General features: G+C 39.1%; 2 protein-coding genes across 3 annotated transcripts in view; both read right to left on the bottom strand.

Moving 5' to 3' along the window:
- The window catches only part of ppargc1b (peroxisome proliferator-activated receptor gamma, coactivator 1 beta), a 52,578-nt gene extending 43,786 nt beyond the window's left edge, over positions 1 to 8,792 (bottom strand). The window contains exon 1 of one of the 2 annotated variants that reach the window (XM_067458032.1): positions 8,626 to 8,792. In XM_067458032.1, coding sequence (XP_067314133.1) covers positions 8,626 to 8,706 — 81 coding nt within the window. In that variant the 5' untranslated portion in view covers positions 8,707 to 8,792. The remainder of the gene's footprint in view (positions 1 to 8,625) is intronic. The other variant, XM_067458031.1, reaches the window with a different exon arrangement.
- A 4,669-nt stretch (positions 8,793 to 13,461) lies between these two features.
- arhgef37 (Rho guanine nucleotide exchange factor (GEF) 37) overlaps positions 13,462 to 24,235 on the bottom strand; it is a 79,361-nt gene continuing 68,587 nt past the window's right edge. The window contains exon 14 of the transcript XR_010908413.1: positions 13,462 to 13,564. The gene's annotated coding sequence lies outside the window, so the exon portion shown is untranslated. The remainder of the gene's footprint in view (positions 13,565 to 24,235) is intronic.

The following is a 24,235-nucleotide window of genomic DNA, read 5'->3' as shown; positions in this document are numbered from 1 at the left end:
AGGTTAAGCACTGATTTGAAGATTTGAAGCACTAGTTTTCTCCTGGGTTCCTATAATCCAGCTTATTCTTTTGCTTACCTGTCATTAGGTGCTGCTTAGTAACAGGTCTTATGATATTTTAATTAACAGGAACACCAATTAGTGTACACCAAATAAGTCAAACAATAATAAGTCAAAAATTACATGAAGAAACGTGTTATATTTAAAATATATGGAGGAAGCTAGGACACACCTATAGCAGATCTATGTTTGTATGGTCTATGTACCTGCCGTTACGCCATAGACTTGCATTTTAAGATGCTTTACATGTTCTCATTTGCCCACTCTGAGTCCCTGCCAGTCTGAGCTTGCCCTCCCCGATGTCATGTTGCTATGGTAAGCCTGGTACGCTCCCTTCTCATTCAAAACATGCGGAAATTTCCTTACCCTCACCTGCTTTCTCTGCTGTGTCTGATATAAAAGACTTAACGCTCAGTTCCAGAACAACAATGTAGCCGAAAAATGGCTACATAATCTGAGATTTCAGAAATTAGTTCCGGTTTAATTATTTTAGTGGATCAAACTATGAACTGATTCTAAACTCATTTGATCATCCTAAAAAAACATTAAGCCATTTCAAAGCATTTTCTGAGAATACATACAATTTGAGGTATCAAATATTGTCGAAAGGCTAAAAAATATTGAGATCTCATTTTTTTTACTTTTTAGCCAAACCACTCCCAATTAGGATGTGTTTATCATACTGTCATCGACAAGATCTAAAGAGCAGGGCCATATAATAAAAAACTTCCAGAACTGTATAGTCAGGCACATTTGATCTAAAGCACACTGTGTGCGTTATATAATCCTCAAATGTTCTCGCCAGAGGAGAGGCTGAATCTAACACAAAGAGCTTTCTGCACTTTTATGAGTGTTCAGGTGGGGGGGGGGGGGGGGGGGTGATTCGTTATTAGAATAACACACCTGCAACTTTGTTTAGCTTGCAAATACAGGTTAACCTGCAACCATGCAAACTACCGGTTCTTGTAGTTGCCCTACTAAACTCATAAATTTGATTTATACCAACTTAATTGAGACCAAACAACCATATCAAGATCTGCTGTGCCATGTGAGTGACTCAGAGATTAAGTTATAACCTTATGTCCCAGAATACAAAGGTTGCATCCACTTACTTTTTCAGCTGAGGTCAATTTAGGACAACTGAGCTTTAATACGGATATGCAACATTAATGCCTTAATATTAAACAACAGCAAAATGATAATGCTGGCATGAAGCATTTCTCCAGGATACCTTATAAAAAATGCAGTGAAAGCTTTAATCTGTCTCTAAAAAATGAGAGCTATTAACCAAGACATATCCAGTGGATCCAGAAACTACAGCATAACACGAAATGGCCGCTTCCATAAAAGAAAGGATAGTTTGTCCAAGTTGTTTCAAACCTGTGTCAATTTCTCTACACCAGGAATTGAGAAGTCCACACCACAGTTATAACAATAGCACATTGAAATGATCAATTTCAGGATATTTTATTTTAATATAAAAACAATGACAGCCAATCAGTATTGAGCAAGTTAAACTAACAATTAGCAGAATAATATTGTCCCTTGGAATGAATGCTAAAGCAGTTATCGCTTAACTTATCTTTACAGTGTTGTTCGTGGTGTGAATGGGCTTTTACTATCTAATGACTGAAGGAAAGATTTCTTTCGTTTTAACAAACATGGCTATCTTTTAATTGCCGTGAGACTCTTCAAACGCTTGTCAAATGCTTATTCACGCTACACTGCAAATCACAATGAGTTTGTCTTGAAGTCCTGTTGCACAGCATTCTCTTCTAGACTAACATTTAACATTCCAACATGTAACTACCTTTTGACACAACAAAAACTTCTTAACTCAGGCAGTTACTCAATCATCACATCTAAAATATAGTCAATGATGTGTAATGAAAACTCCAGGACCCATACATGGAAATGAGTGACCAGCACATTGTTCAAAATGTCTCCTTTTGTGAAGAAACCGAACAAAGACTTTAACTACCAAAGTATGATGCATTGTTGAAGAAACGGGAACTTGCTAGTCACGTCTGTTTCCCCTCAATTATTTTGATTTATTTTTCAGATTCAATCATTGGCTCGTTCTTACGTACTAGAGCATACACACATGCGCACTATTAAAAAAACGCAATCTTTTGACAAACTAGACATAAATGACTGTATATATTCTAAATAAAATATATAGATTGTACTGAATGTCTTATTTTGCTCAAGCGAACAATTTATTGAGCCCACGTCATGCAAACATAAATTTATGCTATTAGGACGACTTTTCAGACCACACAACTTTGCGATATTGTTTGCAAATGTTTGTTGAAACTATAGGGTGCTTTCACATCTCTAGTTCGGTTCATTTGGTCCGAACCAAGGGCAAACAATTATACATTGTTGCATTTTTCAGCTTTTTTGGTTCCTTTTCACACCACACTGATTGCTTTGGTCCGAACCAGTTGAAACGAACCAAAACGCAGGCACGAGACAACATCCACATCACTCATTGGCCATGGCGTATTTCCTAAACTGCTTTTCGATTGGTCAGAATTTACGTGTGGGCAAATTCCAACAGAAGAGGCAAAGCCAGCAAACTATATATAACACTATGGAGAGACGACTGCGTGGGCCAGTTTTGTCCCTGGCCATAATCTACTACACTGTGTGTATTTACCACAGTATGCAAACAAAACATTTCTATAATGAAGCGCGGATACGACATGAAAACAACGTTCTAATGCACTGCAGACGGCGAGCGCGCATCTCTCGTCACTTCAAGAGGAGGCGTGCATTAATTATTAACTCTTGATATGCTCATCTTCCGAAAATATTGCCAACGATCTATCAGGTAATAATATCATGCACACAATGTCAGCGCAGCTAACTACGGCAGCTGGTTCAGTCCAAAAATGATCAGTACTTTTGCAGTTAGTTTTGTTCGAGGTCGGATCAAGTTCTCACCTCAAAAAAAACGCTCCAGAGTTCGTTTGAAATCGTAACAAGACCACCTCTTCAAGGAGGTCTCGGTACGCTTGCTTGGTCCGGTTTTGGTGCGCACCCGAGTGCGATTGCTGCTTTCAGACCTGACCAAACGAACCGCACCAAAGAGGGAAACGAACTCTAATACGATTCAACCGAACTAAATGAGGCAGGTGTGAAAGCACCCATAGTTTCAAGAAAAACTGACTCATTAACAATGTTTTCGGGAAGTGCACCCCCAGGTTTGGAACAACATGGGGGATTTTCTGAGAAAATGAACGCTTTAATGCAATGGTTTTTCAAATATTCCCTTTCATGCCATGTAAACATTCTGCAAAGTTCCATTCTGAACCGCCAAATCGAGTCATTTGTATTTCCAATCCTAATGCGTGACGGTTCTACATCACTAGAAAACACATGTGCATAATGCTGTATGTTATACACCATCCACCCAAGAAACAACTTGACCCGCCCTCAAACGCCATTTTACTGACGTCTGCTCCTCAAATCTCAGAGTTCAACATGCTCTGGAAAGATGGGTCAGTGGACCAGCTGCTTCTCAGAATCACAACCTGTAAGTATGAATAATTACTGATGTACACATTTTCTACCGGGCATTCAAAATACGTAGTTTTGTGTTTTATATTATGCAAGTTTCCAGCTAAACGCTTAACTCACGTTAAGTCTTTATTGAAATACTTCTGCTAATCAGCTGTGTCAGAATCAAGCGGAAGCCTCCCCCAGTTTCTCTTGAAGCCAATACAGAAGTGACTTCCACTGCAATTCCTCGACTGGCCACTAGGGCTCCAGAAGGGAGCAGAATCTCATTGAGCCCCATGTTAAAATGCCCAACTTTACAGCAGAAAAAAAAATGTTTACAGTCTGGTACAAATAGTGTTTTTTGTCTATACTGCTAATTTTGCCCTTTATGACAACTGTGAGGGGGTGAGTTTTTTTATAACTCGTTTACATTATATAAAGCCTCAAAGTCCTGCATAATTAAGGGCATGGCCACATTGAGTGACAGGTGGATAGCCGTTTGTCTGCTGTCTGTCAGTCATCGTGTCACCTCAGCTCCGCCCACATCCCGCCTCTTTTGCCCATTTTCTGTTATCCGGGCGTGACGTGCTGCCAAGATGGCAACGGCCAGCTCGTCTCTACTTTACGATTCAAAACTGTACGTCCATATTTTTTTACAGGCTATGGTCAGAATCAAATTAGTGCTCGGCTAGCATAGCTCCTGCATGTGCAGTGCAATAAATTAGAAATATACACATGGGTATGTTGAAGAAGTCTTGTTAATCCCAATGGTGAGGAATTACAGCTGCAACATCTCATATTGTAACTCAAAATGAGTAACGTATCACTAAAACATGTCTTGCTCATGTTGTCCTTCTGATGGAGGTTCGGGATGAATAACTAGTTCTTCCAATGTTTCATCATCGGACTCGCATTCGGATTGACATGGATAAATCGTCATCCTCTTTACTGTCTTTGCAGTGTGTACAATCACTGAGAGACTGATTCATCCGTAAAGTTGTTTGAGAATCATTGAAAAATGTGGCGATGTGCCATGTATAGTATGTGACAATTAAACAGTTTTTTGACCTTTGATGCATGTAAACCTGCTGTTGGAGACATTAAGGAGCATAATATGGGTACATTAAACAATCATTACAGCAGAACAGTGTAAATAAATGCTAACGTAATGGACACAAGCGTCATTTACAGAACACACTGAAGTGAATGCACATCTATAGCTCGTCCTCTAGATAATCTATAAAAGAGAGTTAATGTTACAGCAGACAAGAGAATTATAGTTACGGAAAATAGCATTCTCCATACATCCTGTCCTTGGTCCCATATTACCAGACAACTCAATGAAAGGGTTTCTAACCTTTGAGGCCAGTTGAGCTCTTAGCTGATGATGGATTAGTAGTATGGGTACATTATTGATATCAAGGACCCGTGTTTCCACAGCCTATACCCTTTCAGTCCAAAATTGACATTGATCTGTTACAGAGCATTCCCAGACTTCCTCACGTCCCCAAAGAGAGATGGAGGAGTCAGATGAAGGACCTCTGGGGCTTCAAGAGAGGAAACAGCCTTACTAATAAATACAAGTGTGCTCTGAGCAGGGCAACAGACAGTTCTGTAAAGTAATTGAAAAGAGCAAAACACAAACTGACGATCAAGAGACTGCAGCCAATTTATTGAGCTACATACAGAGCTAAAGCCTTTATGTGAGAACCAAATCAAATTATATTCCTGTGATGTTTTATGGTATCTCATTTTACTCTCTCTCTCTCTCAGTGGATTTTAAATGAATAGACTAAAAATGTGCAGTTTCTTCAAATCAGATGTCAAGTGAATTCGAACCAGCAAACTCCTACCAGAACATCTGAAACATCATTTCATTGCCGCTGATTTGATTTTATGGTTCAACTTCAACAGCGATAAGGCGAATGATAGAGAAAATGATTCAGTAAACAAGCAGTCAAAGAGCCAATTGTCTAACCTCACTGTAAAGAGCATGTCAACCCCTGCATATTTATGATTTTAAATGAGCATATAATTATGAGTGGAAATGAGGGGAGGCACAGCTGACTGACACAAGCTGGTGAGTGGGGGGAGTCATTTCATGGTGTAAATACATTTGCCTGACTCTGTCAAGTTAGGTGACTCAGCCCATATCACGGAAGCTGAACACATAGTACTGCAGTGCCGCACATCACGACAACTGCGAGCTTGCCTGAGAACTGGTGCAGTATAATGTGTTTCAAAACCTTAAAATGTTCCACAATTTTATGCAGTGAATGTGTAAATGTCAACAGCAGAGTATAAGGATGCAGTGAGGCGGAGAAACAAACTGGAATGATCTGAAGGTCTTTTTTTCCCCCTATAGCATCAATGATAGACCTAGACATCTACCAGGCCGAAAAATCATCTGATATTGGGCCATTTTCAGCATCAGCATCATCATAATGTTTAATCTTGGATAATGTTTAGCACTTTTTTGGATTAATTTAAAGTAAACTATCAAAAACAAATTGTGTGTTATTATTCCAATATACTGTAGGCCTATGTGCATATTTAAATGTTGTCTCTGGCAACCCCACTTACGGAATCATATTAATCTTCTATTCATCTTAAATCACATGATAAATCATTTCAAATCAATATTTAAAGGAGCCATGTAATGTGCGTGACAACATACGGTCAACTGGTCATTATTGCAAATTAATATGTGGCTCTGAGGAATACTCGCTTATGATAGCTAATCAGCATAGTCTATAATAGGCTAATTTATATAAAAGTAAATATATTCACTATATTCTAAGGACTTTTTTCCAATATGGTCAATGATAGATAGACCGTACATATCTGCCAGGCTGGTAAACCGGCTAATATTGGGCCATTTTGAGATTATAAGCACCTTCATCATCATAATGTTTGCACTTGGATGAATTTAAATACTATCAACAAAAAAAATTGTGTGCTATTATTCCGATATAGTACTATGTGTGCATATTTGAATGCTGACTCTGGCAATACAGCTTCTCTAGGTTCATATTATTAATCATCTTAAATCAACATGATACATAATTTTAAGCAGCCATGTAATATACACGACAACATATGTTCAACTGGCCATTATTGCAAATTAATATGTCTCTCGGGATTAGTCAATTGTGATAGCTTAATTGCATAGCCTATAATAATTTATGTCAAAGTAAATAATACTCTTATATTATTTGAATTATTATTACCCATTAAGAAGCAGTGGGAGCAGGCATTTCACATTTTCTCTACATAGTTCAGAACAGAAAAAAATTGTAGGCTACTGGACAGAGAATTTTGAAGATTAAAAATAAAGCCTAAATCCAATTTAGTTATACGTTACAGCGTGAAATCACACATCTACAAGAATACAAATAGTGTTTATAAATCAAAAAGGCGTGAAGCTAACGCTCTTCAGATCTTCCGAGTGGATGGTGAATTATTAGTCGTGATCTGAACTGCTCCACTTTGCGCAGCGGCAGCGGCAGTCAGTCAGTCAGTCACATGCACGCCCGAGGAGGGAGTGTGTGGCTGTCGTGGACGCGCGTCAGTGGCCCCGCCCCTCTCTCGTTCTACTACGTCTAACGGCGGCGAGCACATGACTGCAGTAACTGTGTTCTGTAACTCCAGTCACGAGGATGGAGTACTATTACACTGGCCAGACTGCGCGCTCAACCCAATAATCCGAAATGAGCACATTTACAGCGCTTACACTATTCCCGCTGACACAAGGACAGGACAAACACCACCGAGCGCTTTCTCTCTGCGTTCAAATGTTTTAAGGGGCCGTCGCTTTGCAGTGACACCTGACACACAGTATAGCGCGCGATTTGTAAACATGCACGATTTAACTCACGAATTGAATATCAAAGCCTACGTTAACAACACGTGCCACTTTCAGAATTGAAGATGCATTAATGAATGTATTCTGCGCATCATGCATGTCTAAACATCTCTAAGCGTCGGCTGTCCGTGACATAACGTAAAAGTATCAAAATTAGCATTCTAGGCGTTGTATTGTAACTCCCTATTCTACGTGTATTGTATCTATAAATAAACACTTTGCAATGCGACAACAGCCTGTTTGACATGACGAGCACGAAAGTGCTAAATGCACAGCGTTTATTTATTAATATCGACAGCACATATACCGGCACATGACGCACGGGTCGTTTGACTAGCTTACCTAAATGGCATCCAGCTCTGTTTTGTAAGAGTTACGCAAACGCTTACGAAAACAATACGTATGTCAAAAAAGAGTTCCGATCTCTACACTACACTAGCCTATATATTTTTAAACAGTTTGTATAGGCCTACAGTGCTGCGTATTAGTTTCTCAACTTTATACTTGAATTTTTATTGCATAATATTGTGTACAATTATACGGATCAGTTATGAATATACCATGCGATTATCGAATTGTATCCTGTAAATAGCCTAATTGCATTGATATTAGCAGTAGCCTATCTATAGACAAAAAATAGGCTACATGTGATGCATAGACAACAAAAAAAAGTCTGAATATAAACAACAGTTCTCCTGATCAGTGTTCAGCCTACTTTCCATCTCTTACAACTCATGGAATTAAATCAACGCGCTTTCCTTATAAAAACTACGAGATCCCATCAAGAAACCAAAAAGTCAAGTTCACCAGAGCTCCCACGTGTCACACACTCACACACACAGAGACCGGGAAATTGGTGTGATTTTTGGCAAACTGACGAACACATTTGAACTTGTTCTAATACACTTGTGAAGTCATTAACCTCCCCCTAATCGCTAATCCTCGAAAGCAGACTTGAGAAGAACGATTATGTGTACATTATTCGCCTATAAGACACTTTTCGCATATATGCATTATTTCCTGTGAACTCCACGTGAAGCGCAGACGTCAGGGACTCCAGACGCCGGCTGAGACGCTCTGACAGCATCGATGAAATGATGGAAGTATATCGCGCCACAGTCAGTAACATGCACAAATACACCCGGGGAATAAGAGCCACGATTCCGTTCTATCAGCAATTGTGCATGGCGTACCTGGCTTCCGGAGTTTTCAGTCAAGTAATTGAAGACGAATGAAGAGAGCTCCTCATCTAACAGTGAAGCGCAGTCCGCCATCTTCTAGAGAATGAGAGGAGAGGAGCCAGAGAGCGCTGCTATACTGCTCTTCCCGCATGCAGTGAGGATCTCTAACCGACCGAGGGCAGTGTCCCGAGGTCTCTCAGTGCTTCCTAATCATTGCTGGATTAAATAAAACAGCTGAAACTTGAATTATTGGAAGGTGCGGGCGAGTTAAACACGGGTTGGTGGCTGAAGAAGGATGCAGGCACTGGGAGCAGGATGCATGTTCCTAACTGCAACAGAAGCTGTTTTTGCTGCCTACATTAGAGTGTTATGACTCATTTATGATGCTAGTTTGTTATGTCTAAAGTCCATGTCAGCCTTGTGAATATCTTAGCGATTACATCCCACCAAATTTGGATGTATGTGGTTGCATCCTTTAATATAAATGCATGCACAGTGCAGTAGCCTACCTACACGACATAACATTTTGGGGCCCAAAGACCTCAGCATTAGCCAATAACCACACTGAGAGAGAAAAAAGTGTGTTGGATTTACATGATTTAATTGTATGCTTTGGTCCCACATTAATTAATTACGTTTAACAAACATAATTTGTTAATGTATGTAACTTCAACATCATAGAATTAATACGTTTTAAAGTGACCCAATTAAGTAGCCCCAAAGTGATTTTTATATGGTACCTGACATGATTCAGGCATTTAATTTCATATATTCATTCATCCACTTCAATTTCATATATTTTAATATTACACATCTGAATTACAGTGCTGCACTAGCTTGACAAACTTTTAGCTAGCATTAGCACACATTTGCATCTTAAATGCTTAAAAGCTTCTTCAGCAAAGCCATTAAGATAATAGCTGTTTAGTCCACAGCCTAATTAAATGCTGCACTCTTCTCCACAATGGTAACCCACTGTAATTTAAATTGTTTCCATAATTGAATATTAAACGCTATTAAACACAATCAAATCTCCTTTCGCATCTTGCAAAAAAAAAAAAAAAACATAAAATAACATTTTATAGTTATTTGTTAAGTGGATTGAACACAATCAATTTAAAAGGGTACTTCAGCACTGGGAAGATGAATCTGTATTAAAACTGGGTCATTAATGTAGTAGAAATGTGACATTATTTTTGAATTTGGTGCTTTTTAGACTGGGCACTATCATTCGAATATACTCAAGGGTTTCTATTGATACAAAGCCATATTCTAATCACTGAAGTAACCCTTTTAGATAGGACAAAATGTATAGCAATTGTGTTGCTTTAGCTCATTTTTAAGGAAGTGTATGTAATATTGTGGCCACAACTGGTACTGCAATCACGTTCAAATGGCTGTAGAGCGGTGTATCCATAGACAGTAAAAGAAATGGACAGAGCTATCCCATTGACTTCAACGGCGGAAAGTGAGGTCAGTAAAGGAGCACTTATTTCCTGATGGCTGAGTGAACTGCGCAGGCTCAGACTGAGCTTGACGACGTAGATGTGACGTGAGCCTCCTGTCTGACAGCTGTAGGTCTTCTAGTAGTTGTGGAAAGTGAAATCTGAATCCCGTTGTTTAAATGTTTTGTCCCGTTGCTTTTGGCTCACTATGGGCTTCTCCTCATTCTTCTCCCTTGACTTTATCAGACTTTATGTCTCCACTTCCCCCCCCGACTGTCTCATAGACAGTAAAAGATTGCCTGCGAGCGTCTCCTCAGGTCTATACGGTAATTTCTCAACTGTGCGACAGAGTCGCGTTGGTTATGAGCAATCGTTAGCCTATTTTTACAAAAACAGCTTCTGCGGGGCGATAGTGTAAGATACAAGGTAATGGAGCCTTTTATGCATTGTCGTGTTTCTTAAGAAATAAACAATGGACAAATGGAGTCTTTAAACGCCTCACATGTAAAGTTATTCACTGTCAAAGTGACTCAAAAATGAATGGGAGTCAATGGGATGCTAACAGCAGGTGATGGCTTGGTTAGCAATGGCCGCCCCTATGGGTGGAACGCTTTCCGAGCGCTAGATTACCCCCTTGGGTGTATCCCCTCTCCCTCTCCCCCTCCCCCTGACTCGAGGTTGCCAGATTGGCTGCAGGATCAGCAGGAACGTGTGTAGATCTGCAGCTGTGGTAACTAGAGCAGATCTGGCAACCCGGATGCAGAAACACTACTGACTTCGTGATTGGTCGATAGGTGGAGGGCGGAGCTTCAGGCCAAAACTCAACATGTCAACATCAACATCAGCTAAGGGCTGCAAAAACAACTTTTAAAAGACAATATCCTGGCCGGACTACTGTAGTCAGTGATATAAGTATTTGAAATTACCATGATTTCTTAATGTTTAGTGACATATCAGAGCCATTTTATGATTCATTGAAATACATTTCTTACATACAGTTCCTTTAACTAAGCAATTTAAGCAAGCAGTAAAAATATTTATTTCAGTGCATGATTGGTTGGTCTGTTAACAGCAAAATAATTTGTATCAGCTCCAAACTCTAAAGACAGATCATTAATATTTGAAATTTTGGTGAATTTAGAGTGCTTGTTTGATTTAACAATTAGCGTCTCAACCATTAAAATTTAATTAATCATTACATAAACTGGCCACGGTCCAGTGGTAATATTGGCAGTATGCTTTATTATTATTTAACTGTACTAGAGAGTCTTTGGACTTTTTATGCTGAGACACTTATCTTTGACCCTAGTACTACAATAAATAAAATCATGAAATTAATATTATAGATAAAAAGATGAACTGCTGAGCTTGGTCCCAAATCAGAATCAACGCTTATGCGATAAAGTTTGATATACAAGTAACACATTAAAATCTATGTAAACAATTAGGGTAATTACCGCATAATCAGTAGACTCATTGATTGGCCGCTCTTGTCAAGTGCAGTTTTCCTACAATCACTCACAGGCTTTCTCTATGATTTGAATTTTGGAAGCTTCAAGTAACCCTAATACTTTATCATGAAATCCGAATCTTCACTCTTAGTCAAGAGAAGACTAAGAGTAAACTGCCATATACTAACATATCAATCTTATAGATATTAAGACTAACTGTTTACAAGGCATGTAAACCAATAAATCTTGAATTAACAAACCCTCAAAGGACTATAACAACTTCTCAATCAAATCAGAAATTACCCCAAGGCCCCATCAGTCTATTGAACTGTGTGCTGACTAGCCGGCTATATCGACCAAACACATGCTGTTTGAATGTTTGAGGTCAGAGCAAAAGTTTGATTCCAACCAAGCCTGTTTGAAAACAACAACAAAAAATCTTATGGTCTTAGACGTTTGATCGATAAAACGTGGGTTTGTGCTAATTCTTAAGAGCAAAAAAGACATTATAACAAATGTGGCAACAGATGCAACCAAAACCAAACGTTCAGTGACATTTAAGGCTAGATTTAGAGGGGGACTATGGTTACTTAAGCCAACAAGCCCACCTTCCATAAGCGTGTGAAAGGTCACGGGAGGGATTTGACAGCCCTGAGCGTCTGGAAGAAGTCTCTGACAGCTGTCAGGCTGGAGGAGTTTGTAGTCTGCTGGAGTTATCATTTAAGGGAAGAGTCCATTTCATCAGTCATATCATTTTATTGATTATGCCCTGATGTATGGAGGTCAACTACATTGTGCCTTCAGCTGTAGTTGTCCAGGGACAGCAATCAATAGAATTCACACATTGTTTTCCGACACTGAAGCATGCATGACATTTTTTTTTTCATGTTTCAGTGGGACAGCATGTTGCAGGTGTTAGAGTCTATGCATATGCAGTCATCTCTCACCATGCTTTATGACTGGAAGGTGATTTAATGGGGCTTCCCTGTGGATGGACAGGGGACTGAGAGGAGATAAATCAAACAGCACACTTGCTTATGCACCAAGGGCTGTTACAACACATTTATGAAGATTGTCATATTGGAACATTGCGTTCAATTTCAGAATAACACTTTCAGAGTCCTAAAGTTGTGAAATGCCCTGCTGGGGAATCCACAGTAGACTGACTTAAAGGGATAGTTCACCCAAAAATCAAAATTTGCTTATCCTCAGGGCATCTAATACATGCCCTGACTTTGTTTCTTCAGGAGAACACAAATGAAGGTTGCAGTCTGCAGTGGTAAAATGCATGTGAATGGTAGCAAAATCTATGAGAGTAAAAAAATAATAATGCACAAACAAATCCAACACTGCGACTGATGCTTAAGGCTGTTGGACATAGTGGTGTATTAGAGGAAAAAAGTTATATAAATACTGTTCGGTTTCTCGTACAAACCGATCATTTTGTGTCTTAAGACATCAATGTGTCGTCACGAGCCGCAGGGTTTAATGTGGATTTGTCTGTGCATGTTTTTTTTACTCTCATAGATGCATGCTACCTTTCACAATATATTATATGACGGACTCTAACAGTTGGAGATAAAAATCTTCATTTGTGTTATGAAGAAACAGACCTATATCTTGGATGCCCTGGGGGGAAGCATTTTACATTTTTGGGTGAACTATCCCTTTAATACATGCACTAGATGTTCATTATGAAGTATATTCTGTACCGTCAATTTTAACTGCATCCTGCATTGGCCTTCTCATGCCATTAATGTTTACTTGAAATCTGCATTTCAGGGATCAGTTGTTTTTTTTTAATCCAAATAAATACTTTGAAAACCCTTGGAAAAGAAAATGCTGGCAGTATGTCAGTATGTTTCCTGACAGCATGTAATTTCTGAAGACAACATCAAACACACTTAATTCTGTTCTGACTGAGCTATTTTGGTCTCCTAACAGTCCACGTAAACAAATGGGCCATACTCACACCTTATGTGGAGAACGATTATCAGCTGGCCAGACGTGTCACAGCAAACATCCTGCTGAAATGATGCTGCACTTCAAACACCACTGCAAAGATACAAAAATGCAGTTTATCCAGTCTTGTCAATATACTCCATTACTTAGGAATACTAGTGTCAGCTACAGAATATCCAATGCATTATCCATTTCTTTATATTAAAGCTGCTGTCCGTAACTTTTTTTGTGTTCATGTGTAATGAGAATGTACAACATGAATCCATTTTCCAAACCGTGTTTTTGTCTTACCCTGAATCATTATGGTACACTTATAATAAGTGTTTATATTGGGACTATTTCAGGCCAGACTGGTAGGTACCGCTGCGGAGGAGCACAGTCCCTGCGTGATCCGCCATAGACATAAACAGAGAGAAGTAGCTCCGGCTGCAATGTTCTTCCGCAAGATGCATGAAGTTCTGTTTATTAACCACTAGACAGCAAAAAGTTACGGACTGCAGCTTTAAATATATTCAAAATATTCCATGGTCTATCTGAATACTGCATTCGGATTGGCTGGAAGGTGTGCATAAAAAGCCATTTCATTTTCAGCCAGTTTAATTACCGTTCTATATTAATGCTCTGTCGGGTGGTTCTTTGCCTCCATGTTGTGCATTAAAATACACAGCTAGCCTTGGATTATTCATTATTTGCCAAGTACCATATAACTAACTTAAATGACGTAATCATATATTACACACACACATATATATATATAGGTGATTCTATAATTGCAGGTGCATTTGTTGTTTAAAGTCATATATTTTTTTCTACTTTTTTCAAATGGTTATATATTTTTTATTAGCATTTTAATCATTTATTACTTATTGTCATGGATCACAAGATGATACAGGCCATAATGATATAATATTTTCTCAAAATATTTTAATCAACATATTTAAAGGTGGGGTTATTGAAGTGTTATTTCAAAACCATTTTAGATAAAGGACTCGGGACCGAGTGGAATAACAAACTTGTAGCCAATCAGCAGTAAGGGGCGTGTCTATGGTGAGGGGCCCAGTGCGCGTCATTATTCAAAACAGGACAGACATTAGCCAAGAAAGAACTAATATATGCTGGCTTTTACTTGAATATGTGTGTGTGTCACGTTCACTTGTTTGTCCATTTGAGATCGTATTGTCGCTCACTTCAGCGATGATAAAGTTCATTTCCACACCGTACAGAGCATCTAAATCCCCTCAGTGTTTCAAGGTTTCAAGCGTCAGCTCACAAAATGTGTCCGACAGGTAAGATACTATACTCCTAATATAGTATGTTTGTTTCCTATTTTCATCTATATTACCCATCCGGTCATAATTGTAATATGTTGTTAGCTGGACTATCGAGATTGTATACTAACGTTATTGACTTGAATGAGAACTGTTTGTGTTTTTGTGACCGCTGTAACTCTAATCTGGTCATAATTGTAATGTGTCATTAGCTGGACTGTCGGCTCGTGATCTATCGAATTGTTCATGAGAACGGTTTGTGTTTTTGTGATGGAAGGGGTGACTTTTTTCATTGAATATTCGACCTGGATTAGTTACACACAGATTCTGCCATAGTCGTTGCCTGGGTTACGTATGTGTGGGGTGGAGCTATCAAAATAGGGGTGAGACCCTTTTGGGGGTAGGGGCGTGTTTGTTTGGTGATTTGAAATACCAACAACGGTTTCCAGAAAGCACTTACCCCACCAACTTTTCTGGTAGTATTTCTATTTTCTCAATTTCTTTATTGTATAAAAGCTTTAAATAGACATTTTCCTACAGAATTCTACAGAATGAAATTGTTTAAAAAAATTATTACCTTGTAAAAACGTTTGCCCATAAATCTTGTGTCAGTTAAGATACCATACCATTCTTTGCCTTTAAATTGGGGGAATTATCTCCCGCATATAAGATACAGGAAATGATGTCACTTTCCCTCACTGATAAGATCTGAAAGGTATGTGTGCTCTCTCTAAGAAAATATTTTAATCTAAAAAGTTCTTACACTAAAAATTATTTTGGTAAAACTTCAAAATTGTCACCACAATATCAAAAGGAAAGCCAAAAGCATCACTGATTTATCACGCCTTTTAATCATGATCTCAGTAGCGACATTTGCTCTTAGCATTTATGTTAAGATGTTTTTTGGGAAAAGGTTTACATTTGTCAATATTGTTACTGTCAAACTCTGTTACCAATGTTATATTCGCCTAATTTGTAAAAAAGTTTTGACCAACAGTACTATAAAAAATACATTTTTGTTAAAAGAAAAAAAAGAAATAGGAAAAAAGTAACTTGTATTTGGCAAAACCTGAATACAATTTAATGTTTTCAATAAGATACTGGAAAGAGTTTTTGTATCTCCAATTATAGAATAATTTGTGTGTGTGTGTGTGTGTGTGTGTGTGTGTGTGTGTGTGTGTGTGTGTGTGTGTGTGTGTGTGTGCGTTTGTGTGTGTGTGTGTGTGTGTGTGTGTGTGTGTGTGTGTGTGAGCCTGTTTATGTGGTTTATGAGGACACAAATTTGTATAACTACATGGGTATTACACTGGTATTACACTATAAATGTGGTTTATGAGGACATATCAAATGTCCTCATAATTCAAATGGCCTTAAAAACATACTAAATGATGTTTTTTTGAGAAAGTAAAAATGCAGAATGTTTCCTGTGATGGGTAGGTTTAGGGGCAGGGGCAGTGTAAGGGGATAGAAAATACGGTTTGTACGGTATAAAACCTATTACGCTTATGGAGAGTCCCTGTAAACCACATAGACCAACGTGTGTGTGTGTGTGTGTGTGGGCATGTTTTTGTGACATATGAGGACACAAATGTGTATCCTCATCTGTGAGGATGGGTATGACACAGGTATTACAAGGAGTGTGTGTGTGCGTGTGTGTGTGTGTGTGCGTGCGTGCGTGCGTGCGTGCGTGCATGTGTGTGTGTGTTTGTGTTCCAAAAAATGATATTACACAGATGAATTTGTACAGTACTTCTGCATGTTCTCTGTTCTTTTGCTGATTGATGGGGAATGTTCACTCTAACCTTGAGCACTGTTATGCTATCAGCACCTCAGTAGAGCATGATCCTGATTCAGAACTACTGGAGCATTTAACTACAGAAATATGGGACTTCATTATATCCTGAAGGGTGAAGTCTAACTCGTAGAACAATCACAATGTGCCACTGTCTATGCAGCGGTTACAAGCAATCTGAACCACAAGGCATAGTTCAAAAAAAGCCATGTCGTGATTGGAGGAAATGCCCAGGACACTACAGATATGCAAAGAGTGCAATGCAGAACACGCTGTGATTGGCTGGGGCTCCTGCTGTCTCTGTGCGTAGTAGGAGAAGGGGTGAGTAGAGTAAAGCAGGCTGCATTAGAGATTTGCTTCCAAGAGCAAACACGTGCATGCTTGTCACATGACTCCTTTTTCCATTGCTGGCGCCTGACCATGCATAGTGCTTACTCTTGCCATGTTGGTTAGATGCAAAGACAAGGGTGATTGCACAGGTGAAAGTTGAAAGGAAAATTGTCCAATCTTACACAAACACTCAAGAGCAAAGGTGGCAAACAATTTGAGCAGGCTGATGCCATTTCCCCGCATAAATATTCATTTTAAACATTAGGAATAGGGAAAGCATGCCAATATAAAGTGTGAAATACTACCTGTGCGCAATATGGTCAGTGATACATACAGACTTTTTCAAATGTGTAGAATTACATCAACCATTACTTACCAACCAGTAATATATATATATATATATATATATATATATATATATATATATATATATATATATATATATATATATATATATATATATATATATATGGGTGATTCTTCAATTGGGGGCTATTTTGCCATCTTACATTTTGATGAATGAAATTTAGTTGAATTTTGTTAGAATTATGTCAAGACAATGTTTACATGCTTTGATGTAAGGATATAATAATGGCCACGACTGAGCTTAATTATAATTTGAGTATTTTATATTTATTTGCAAACTGGCACTGCAAAATGTCATTCCCATCACAACATTAAAAAGTCTCATAATGCAAAGAATGTATCAAGGAGATCATTTAAACTCATTTATCTTCCAAACATTGTTAACCTTCAACCATACATATAAAAAACTAAATGTTTCCATTCAGCGAATTACATATATTTTCGTGTTCTTATCATCAAAATGTGTTTTGTCTTTGTCAAAAATGTCTTTGATGTGCAAGAACCAATGAGGCTTCATTCTCTTGTGTTAAGGCCAAAGTGTACTTCACTTTTTACTCGTACTCGAGGGTCAGCGTACAGTGCACGTGAAGTGAATATCGTCATCAGAGGGGTATGCGTGTACTGTACACACACTGCTGGATTTTGTAGCTCATTCTCATGGTACGCAGCACGTTTGAGCTTCAGATGACATGATGATTCATGATGAATTTTTATTTTTAGGGGAACTAATCTACGGTGGCCCAGTATTGCACAACACAACAAAATTTAAAAAGCAAACATTAGTTCACAACAGAAAGAAATCAAGCCACAACACTACGGAAATGCTCCCGGTCATTAGGGGGCTCTCGGAGTACGGTAAAGTTAGATTCACCACTCTTACAAAGATATAAACACTACATTAAGTTTTAAGTGTGTAACCATTATATATCGACATGAAATACCAATTCAAAATCACCTACATGCATTATAGCTGCATATTTATACTCGAGAACGCTTTTACTCGCAGCGCATGACGCCTAAGGAACGTCTGCTAATTCCACCAAGAAGGGGAGCGTGGTTAGTTGTAACACACATGGTTTAACACTTTTCACACATGCCAGGATGACCAAACTTTGTGGATTTAGTAGTTGCCATATTAAAACTATATAGAGTAAAAATAGCACCAAAATGTACTTCTTTTTTTTTGGAAGATATCACTGAACATTTATTTTAACATAGCAAAAGTACATTTCTTACTAAAGTTTATTTTTCATCTCTGTTTTTTTGTGTTTATTTAAAATAAGACAAATCTGATATTATTTGAATCCTATATCTGTTATTTAACATTTGAGATCGTCCTTTACTCCTGATCTACCAGCAGCAGACACGAGCCGGGTGTAAATCCTGCAGTCGTGCAGGTGGGGTGTGTTGCAACACTGCGTTAAAATGAGTCCTTATTAGAAAAGTATATTATATTCTATACTTTTATGAATTATTTCCAGAAACCATGAGAAAAGAGTAAATAAGGACGGAGAGTCAATGTTCAGAAATGATTCATTATAATTCTGTTTTTAACTGTAAAGCTGCATTAGCGATGTGTTTGTTGTCAAAATCAAACGTGTGTATTTTTAATGATAAAAAAAGCACAGTAACGGCTGACAGGACATGCTTATTTTTTCTGAGGTGAGAGACTTTTTATTTCCTCATGAAAATAATGTTAGAGTTACACTGACATATAGCCTGACAACAGATACTAAATCAGGACAACATGTTTTTCTTAGGACACTCTTTACTTAAATGTGCAATAGGTGATCTGGGAAATGCTAACTTTAGCCTGCTAGCATTGAAAGCATACGATCCCCTCCCAGCAAATCGCCGTCCAAAGCCACGCAACCTCCAAAACACATGAAAACGCACAGACCAGAAACGAGCTGACCAGGGACAACATTATTAGATTAGCCTACACCACGTATCATTCATCAATAAGAAAACTTTACAGTACAGTGAGTAACAATACTACAATAATGAACAAACAACTGTTTGCCTGCCATTCTCGCTCGGTCTGTATAGCGTACGTGAACGATGTATGATGATGTTATGTCTGTGTGAATAGGCTATCATTTCATTCAGCCTGAATGCAATGACTGAACAGACATTTTATGGTCCCACTCCACACCTTCCACAGACAATATATATTTATAAAAATACATTTAGACTGTTTAACATAGTGATTGCTATCAGGATACGAGGAGACTTTCAACCAGCATAACAAGAATGTTTCTGTAGATAATCACCTATTGCACCTTTGCACCTATTGCATCTATCAAAAATAAAAGACTTTCAGCAGAAAAACATTTACAACTACCTTTCTTTTCTTTTTTTTGTTGCTAATGTTGTTTCTTTCAGACTAGACACTGTGATCCCCCATTTGAGAAACACAGGTTTAGGGTGATTTAAATGTTTGGTTAGATTGCCTGGTCTGAACTTGAGTTTGATTGCCCTCCCCCCATTTAAAATGTTCACATTATATATTATTTGGGTCTGAATCGTGGTGTGTTTGCATCATCAATGCAGCAGCTGTTTACCCTTGTCGCATGGCAATGACAACACAGGAGAAGGCAGCAAAATGCTTGCTCACCACACTCTTATATTTTGGTTTTTGAATCTTTGATTTTGTTTTCAAAGCGTCAGCGCAACAAACCGGACTCTGACGTCAATGGAGGTTGGATGCGCACCAAAAGTGCTAGTGTGAAAAGGTCCCTTAAGTTAAATTGGGAAAAATAAGATGCTTTAGAAATCTCAATCCATCTTCTGGGAATAGGTGAAAGCCAAAATCCTCAAATCCTCACTTTTATATTTGACCTGAACTATCTGGAATTTCCCATTATTCTAGTGCATATCAAAACAAGGGTTTGCTTTGAACAAAGGATAGAGGCCTTTTCTGTCTAGGGTCTGTGGGCGATTGACCTGCGGGGCCATGTGCAATGGTTTGAGAGTGTCTGAGCCTTAGTCATCACAGCATGTGTGTACTCTGCCGCATGTGTGGCATTCCATCACTAAACCTACCAGAGTCTTCAAAGACACATCCATTTCTGCCTTCATAACAACATTTTCTTGCTATTCTGATGTACTGCGTTTGTGAACTAGGCTGAGTGAAAAGTGCCTAAATTCAACATAAATTATGCATTTACCAAACTGGCTTCTCCCCATCTGCATACTCTATTTACACTCATGTCCGTTTGCAGGAAAGAAGGTGGCAATTAACCATGCAGTTATTATCAAAATGGGTAGGAAAGGTTGATGCCATCGTTGCAAACCATCGGAGAGCAGTGTGCTGTTTTGTAGTGACGCTGAGACGCTGGATTGCTTTAAAGAGTTGTTGACATGGGACTGTCACCGTGTTGGACAGCTGTGGGGTAGAGACCAGAAGGAGATGCCCATCATGGTCGATCAGGATCTAACAGAATCACTGTCCCAACATGCCAAGAGAAGGTGCCAGCTACATGCTACATCACTTGTCTCTTGTCCACCCAAGCATTTAAAAATTAATGAGTATGAAATTTCCCAGACAAGGGTTTCCTTTCTAATGGATATAAGTGTCTGGAACAAGACCCTCCTGGACTGGATTGCTAGTTTGTTTTAGTGGCAGTGTTGTAACAATTATCTATTTGGCAGATGCCTTTATCCAAAACTATTTACGATCCATTCATGGTAAACATTTTAGCACTATACATGATAAGTGCATACTATTTTGAAACAGTAACATCAGACAGGGTTAATTTGGGTCTCAGCTGGGTCTTTGTTTTGTGAAGGATCTAGTGTTATCAGGGCATGGGAGAGGTTGAGCTATAGTCTGTGCTGATAGCCCACCTGCTGAAACGCTGAGCACACAGCCAGATGCCGTCCAGCCAAAGTAGGCCAGATTAGTATTGGAACCAATGTGCAGTCTAGTGCTCCTCCATTCTCGCTTTGTATGGCCCAGCGCTACGTTACTCGGCCTCCCCTGAGACATGCTGATTTATGGACATGAGCACCAAGAGGGACAAATGGCTCTAATCCCGACAGCACTGTTCCACAAACACGTTTAGAAATATTGGAGAAATGCTTAACAATCAAAGTCATAAACATTGATCCTGTTCAATGAGATGGAAGACCTTGAATTGCAAGCTCTTGGAGACAAGCAAATGCACACACGCAAGCATGTATGAGCGCGCCGCATGAAAGAACCCCCATCAAAGTGGAAATCTCTATAAATCACAAAGACGCAATAATGTGCTTTTTGAAGGGCATTATATGAGTTCAGTAGACTGTCACCTTAGAAAGGGAACTGATGGAAAAGCAGGCAAGAATGGGAGAAAGATAGTTTTCTGGGTTTTTTATACACTTATGCAATCTTTGGTAGCCCAGGGACATATCTGGAGACATCGTGGGCATATCTTGACATTTACACGATGAAGAATTATCAACAGAGCAGAGCTTGAAGGAAGGTTAAACAGTGGAAAGGGAGTCTCTCTCCACATGTGACATTCACACCAATTTCGCTTTGCTCACAACTGAGCTGTAGGATCCCTTGCAGTCTTCCACTATCCACCATCAGACCCACACTTTAAACACATCTAGCATAACTGGCTATGCAAATAAATTGCACACAATAGCCTGTGATTACCTAAATGCTTGGTTGCTTTGAGCCGGTCCCAACAGGATAACTGCAGATTGATGGAAGGGACTGACCCCTAGCCTCTCGTTTTCTCTTCGTTTCCCTTTCACTTTGAAGCCAAGAGACATGGGCTGATAACCCTAACATCTTATCACAGAAGCACACTCCCTTGGTGCTCAATCTGTAGGTAATTGAATAATGCACAGGGCTATTTGTCTGATTGTGAATGGTATTTAAAAAAAGGAACAGTCAGGTGGTGATGGGTATGCTGGCTTCCTCTCTCTGAAAGATGCTATTGGTCCAATCCTTGCTGCAGTGGTTAGTCATATGGGGATTATACAACAGCTACAACTCACTTCATTCCACCTTGTGCTCACCAAGCTGTGGAAATGGAGCTAAATATAAATGCAGATGGTGGCATCTCTGGAAAGGTCAACAATACATTTGCACCGATGAAGATTATCGCATGTAAACGTGACTTTAACTCCAACCAAGGATGGGAATCATGGATTCTTTTATAACTCTGTTACGTAAGAGGCTTCACAGATTAGTTTCTCCCTAAAGATGATCTTTTCTCCCATTCACATCAAAGTCTAAAAGAGCTCGATGTGTAAATTTCCCTCTGCGATGACTGGCTCCTTCATAACCCCTTTCGCTGCGATGATGAAACAGGAGAGAGGACTCTTGAATCAGGCCATTAGGTGAGCTTCACAAGATGCCGTTTGAAGTGATAACTCACATTTAGTCTCTACATTATGATCCCATGTGACTCAGATAATCCTTGACAATCAAAACAAAGCCGTTCATCTATCATCAGTATGGCACGGCTGGGGGTCTCCAACTCACATGCCCACATGCTGTCAGTGTTTTCACTGAGTGTCCGACCCTCTGCAACTTTATTATCACAAAACAGATCTCCAGCAGAAAGATTCACATACCGGGGCACTTATCGAACCAAACAACTCCAACTGATGAGTTTTCCATTGGGATTTAATGTATACGCTTGTCCCTTGACTGGAACATTGATGTTCTGCTTCATCAAGAAAATGACTGCAATTAGGAATGGGTCACTATTCTTGTTTCTCCAAATGGGGAAAGATGTCTTATGCTATGTCAGTGTCTTTGATTTACTCTGTCCATCTCTCTCGACAGCTGTTGTTGGAGGTGGACCAGAACACTAGCTTACTGAGTCTGCTTAATGTAAGCACAGCTCCGTAGGGTAGGGGGAGGGCCTTTGGATTCAACCATCAGGTCATCCTGCCCAGCGGACATCAGCTATTGCAACGTAATTAATGTGTATTTTCTCATCTGTTAAGGTACATCCGTTGACCTTCAACCTCTTGCTGTTCTCCCTTCCAGTTGTTGGTTGGGGGCTTGGCCAGTGAAAGAGTGAGATGGGATGAAGGAGAGAGCAGAGGAACAGAATGATACTAATAAAACCAAAAGATAATATCTTATATAGTACTACCGATTGCAAACTCTCATTGAAACAAAGCATTACCCGGCAGAACTCTTCGTGAGCTGCATTCTGCTATGACATGAGCGCTTTTGCAATTACACAAAGATTATCCAGCACATGACCCACTGAGAAATCCCCAACCCCACAAAATCTGCAGAAACAAAGCTAGCGCAAAACCTGTTCTAGTTTGGATATTTCATGAAAATCAAAGCAAAAAAATGAAATAACGGAAGCAGGATTTTCCCATCTGAGGGGAGTGTGTGAATCAATCAGGCTGAGACAGGTCTATGACAAAACATTCCCACAAGACAAGGAAGTGAATCCTGATTCATTGGTGGAGGAGGAAGTGTAGCAAGCTGAGGCAAGATCAAGCCTACAACACAGACATGGCCATCTAATACTTAAGTAGATACATTCATCTTCCTGTCTATCTTTCTTGGACATGTCAAGAATAACGCTGAAAGCAGGAACATAACTCTGCAGTCCTCATTTTGGTCCTATAAAACATGATGGCAAGAGATTTGATATTCCGCATGGAAATATGAGCAGCCTTAACTTGACGGACATTATTGTTATCAAGTTTCGTTATTACTGCAGTACACATCTTTAAGCAGGTTAATTGAACTCTGGTCACTGTGATAGAGAATGAGGCCCATCCTTTTTTCAAGAACTGTAAAACGGGAGTTTATCTTCATTGTAATGAATACTTATCAACTTTTAAATGACTACACATTTTAAAGATTGATAAAATAAGTGTAAAATAGCTTTTGAAAGAGAGCAAAGGGTAAAGGCTGTGTTTACATCACCTTTCACTTGTAAAGCTTTGTGACGTCCCAAATATATGCAAGGACAAACAGGAAACAAATTGGAAGTCTATTCACATGCCACTTTTGCACCTTTGTGTTTTTCTGTG

The sequence above is a fragment of the Pseudorasbora parva genome, chromosome 11 (assembly GCF_024679245.1).
Source record: "Pseudorasbora parva isolate DD20220531a chromosome 11, ASM2467924v1, whole genome shotgun sequence".
Lineage (NCBI taxonomy): Eukaryota > Metazoa > Chordata > Actinopteri > Cypriniformes > Gobionidae > Pseudorasbora > Pseudorasbora parva.
The sequence above is the reverse complement of the archived record's forward strand: the minus strand, read 5'-3'. Positions and strand labels throughout refer to the sequence as shown.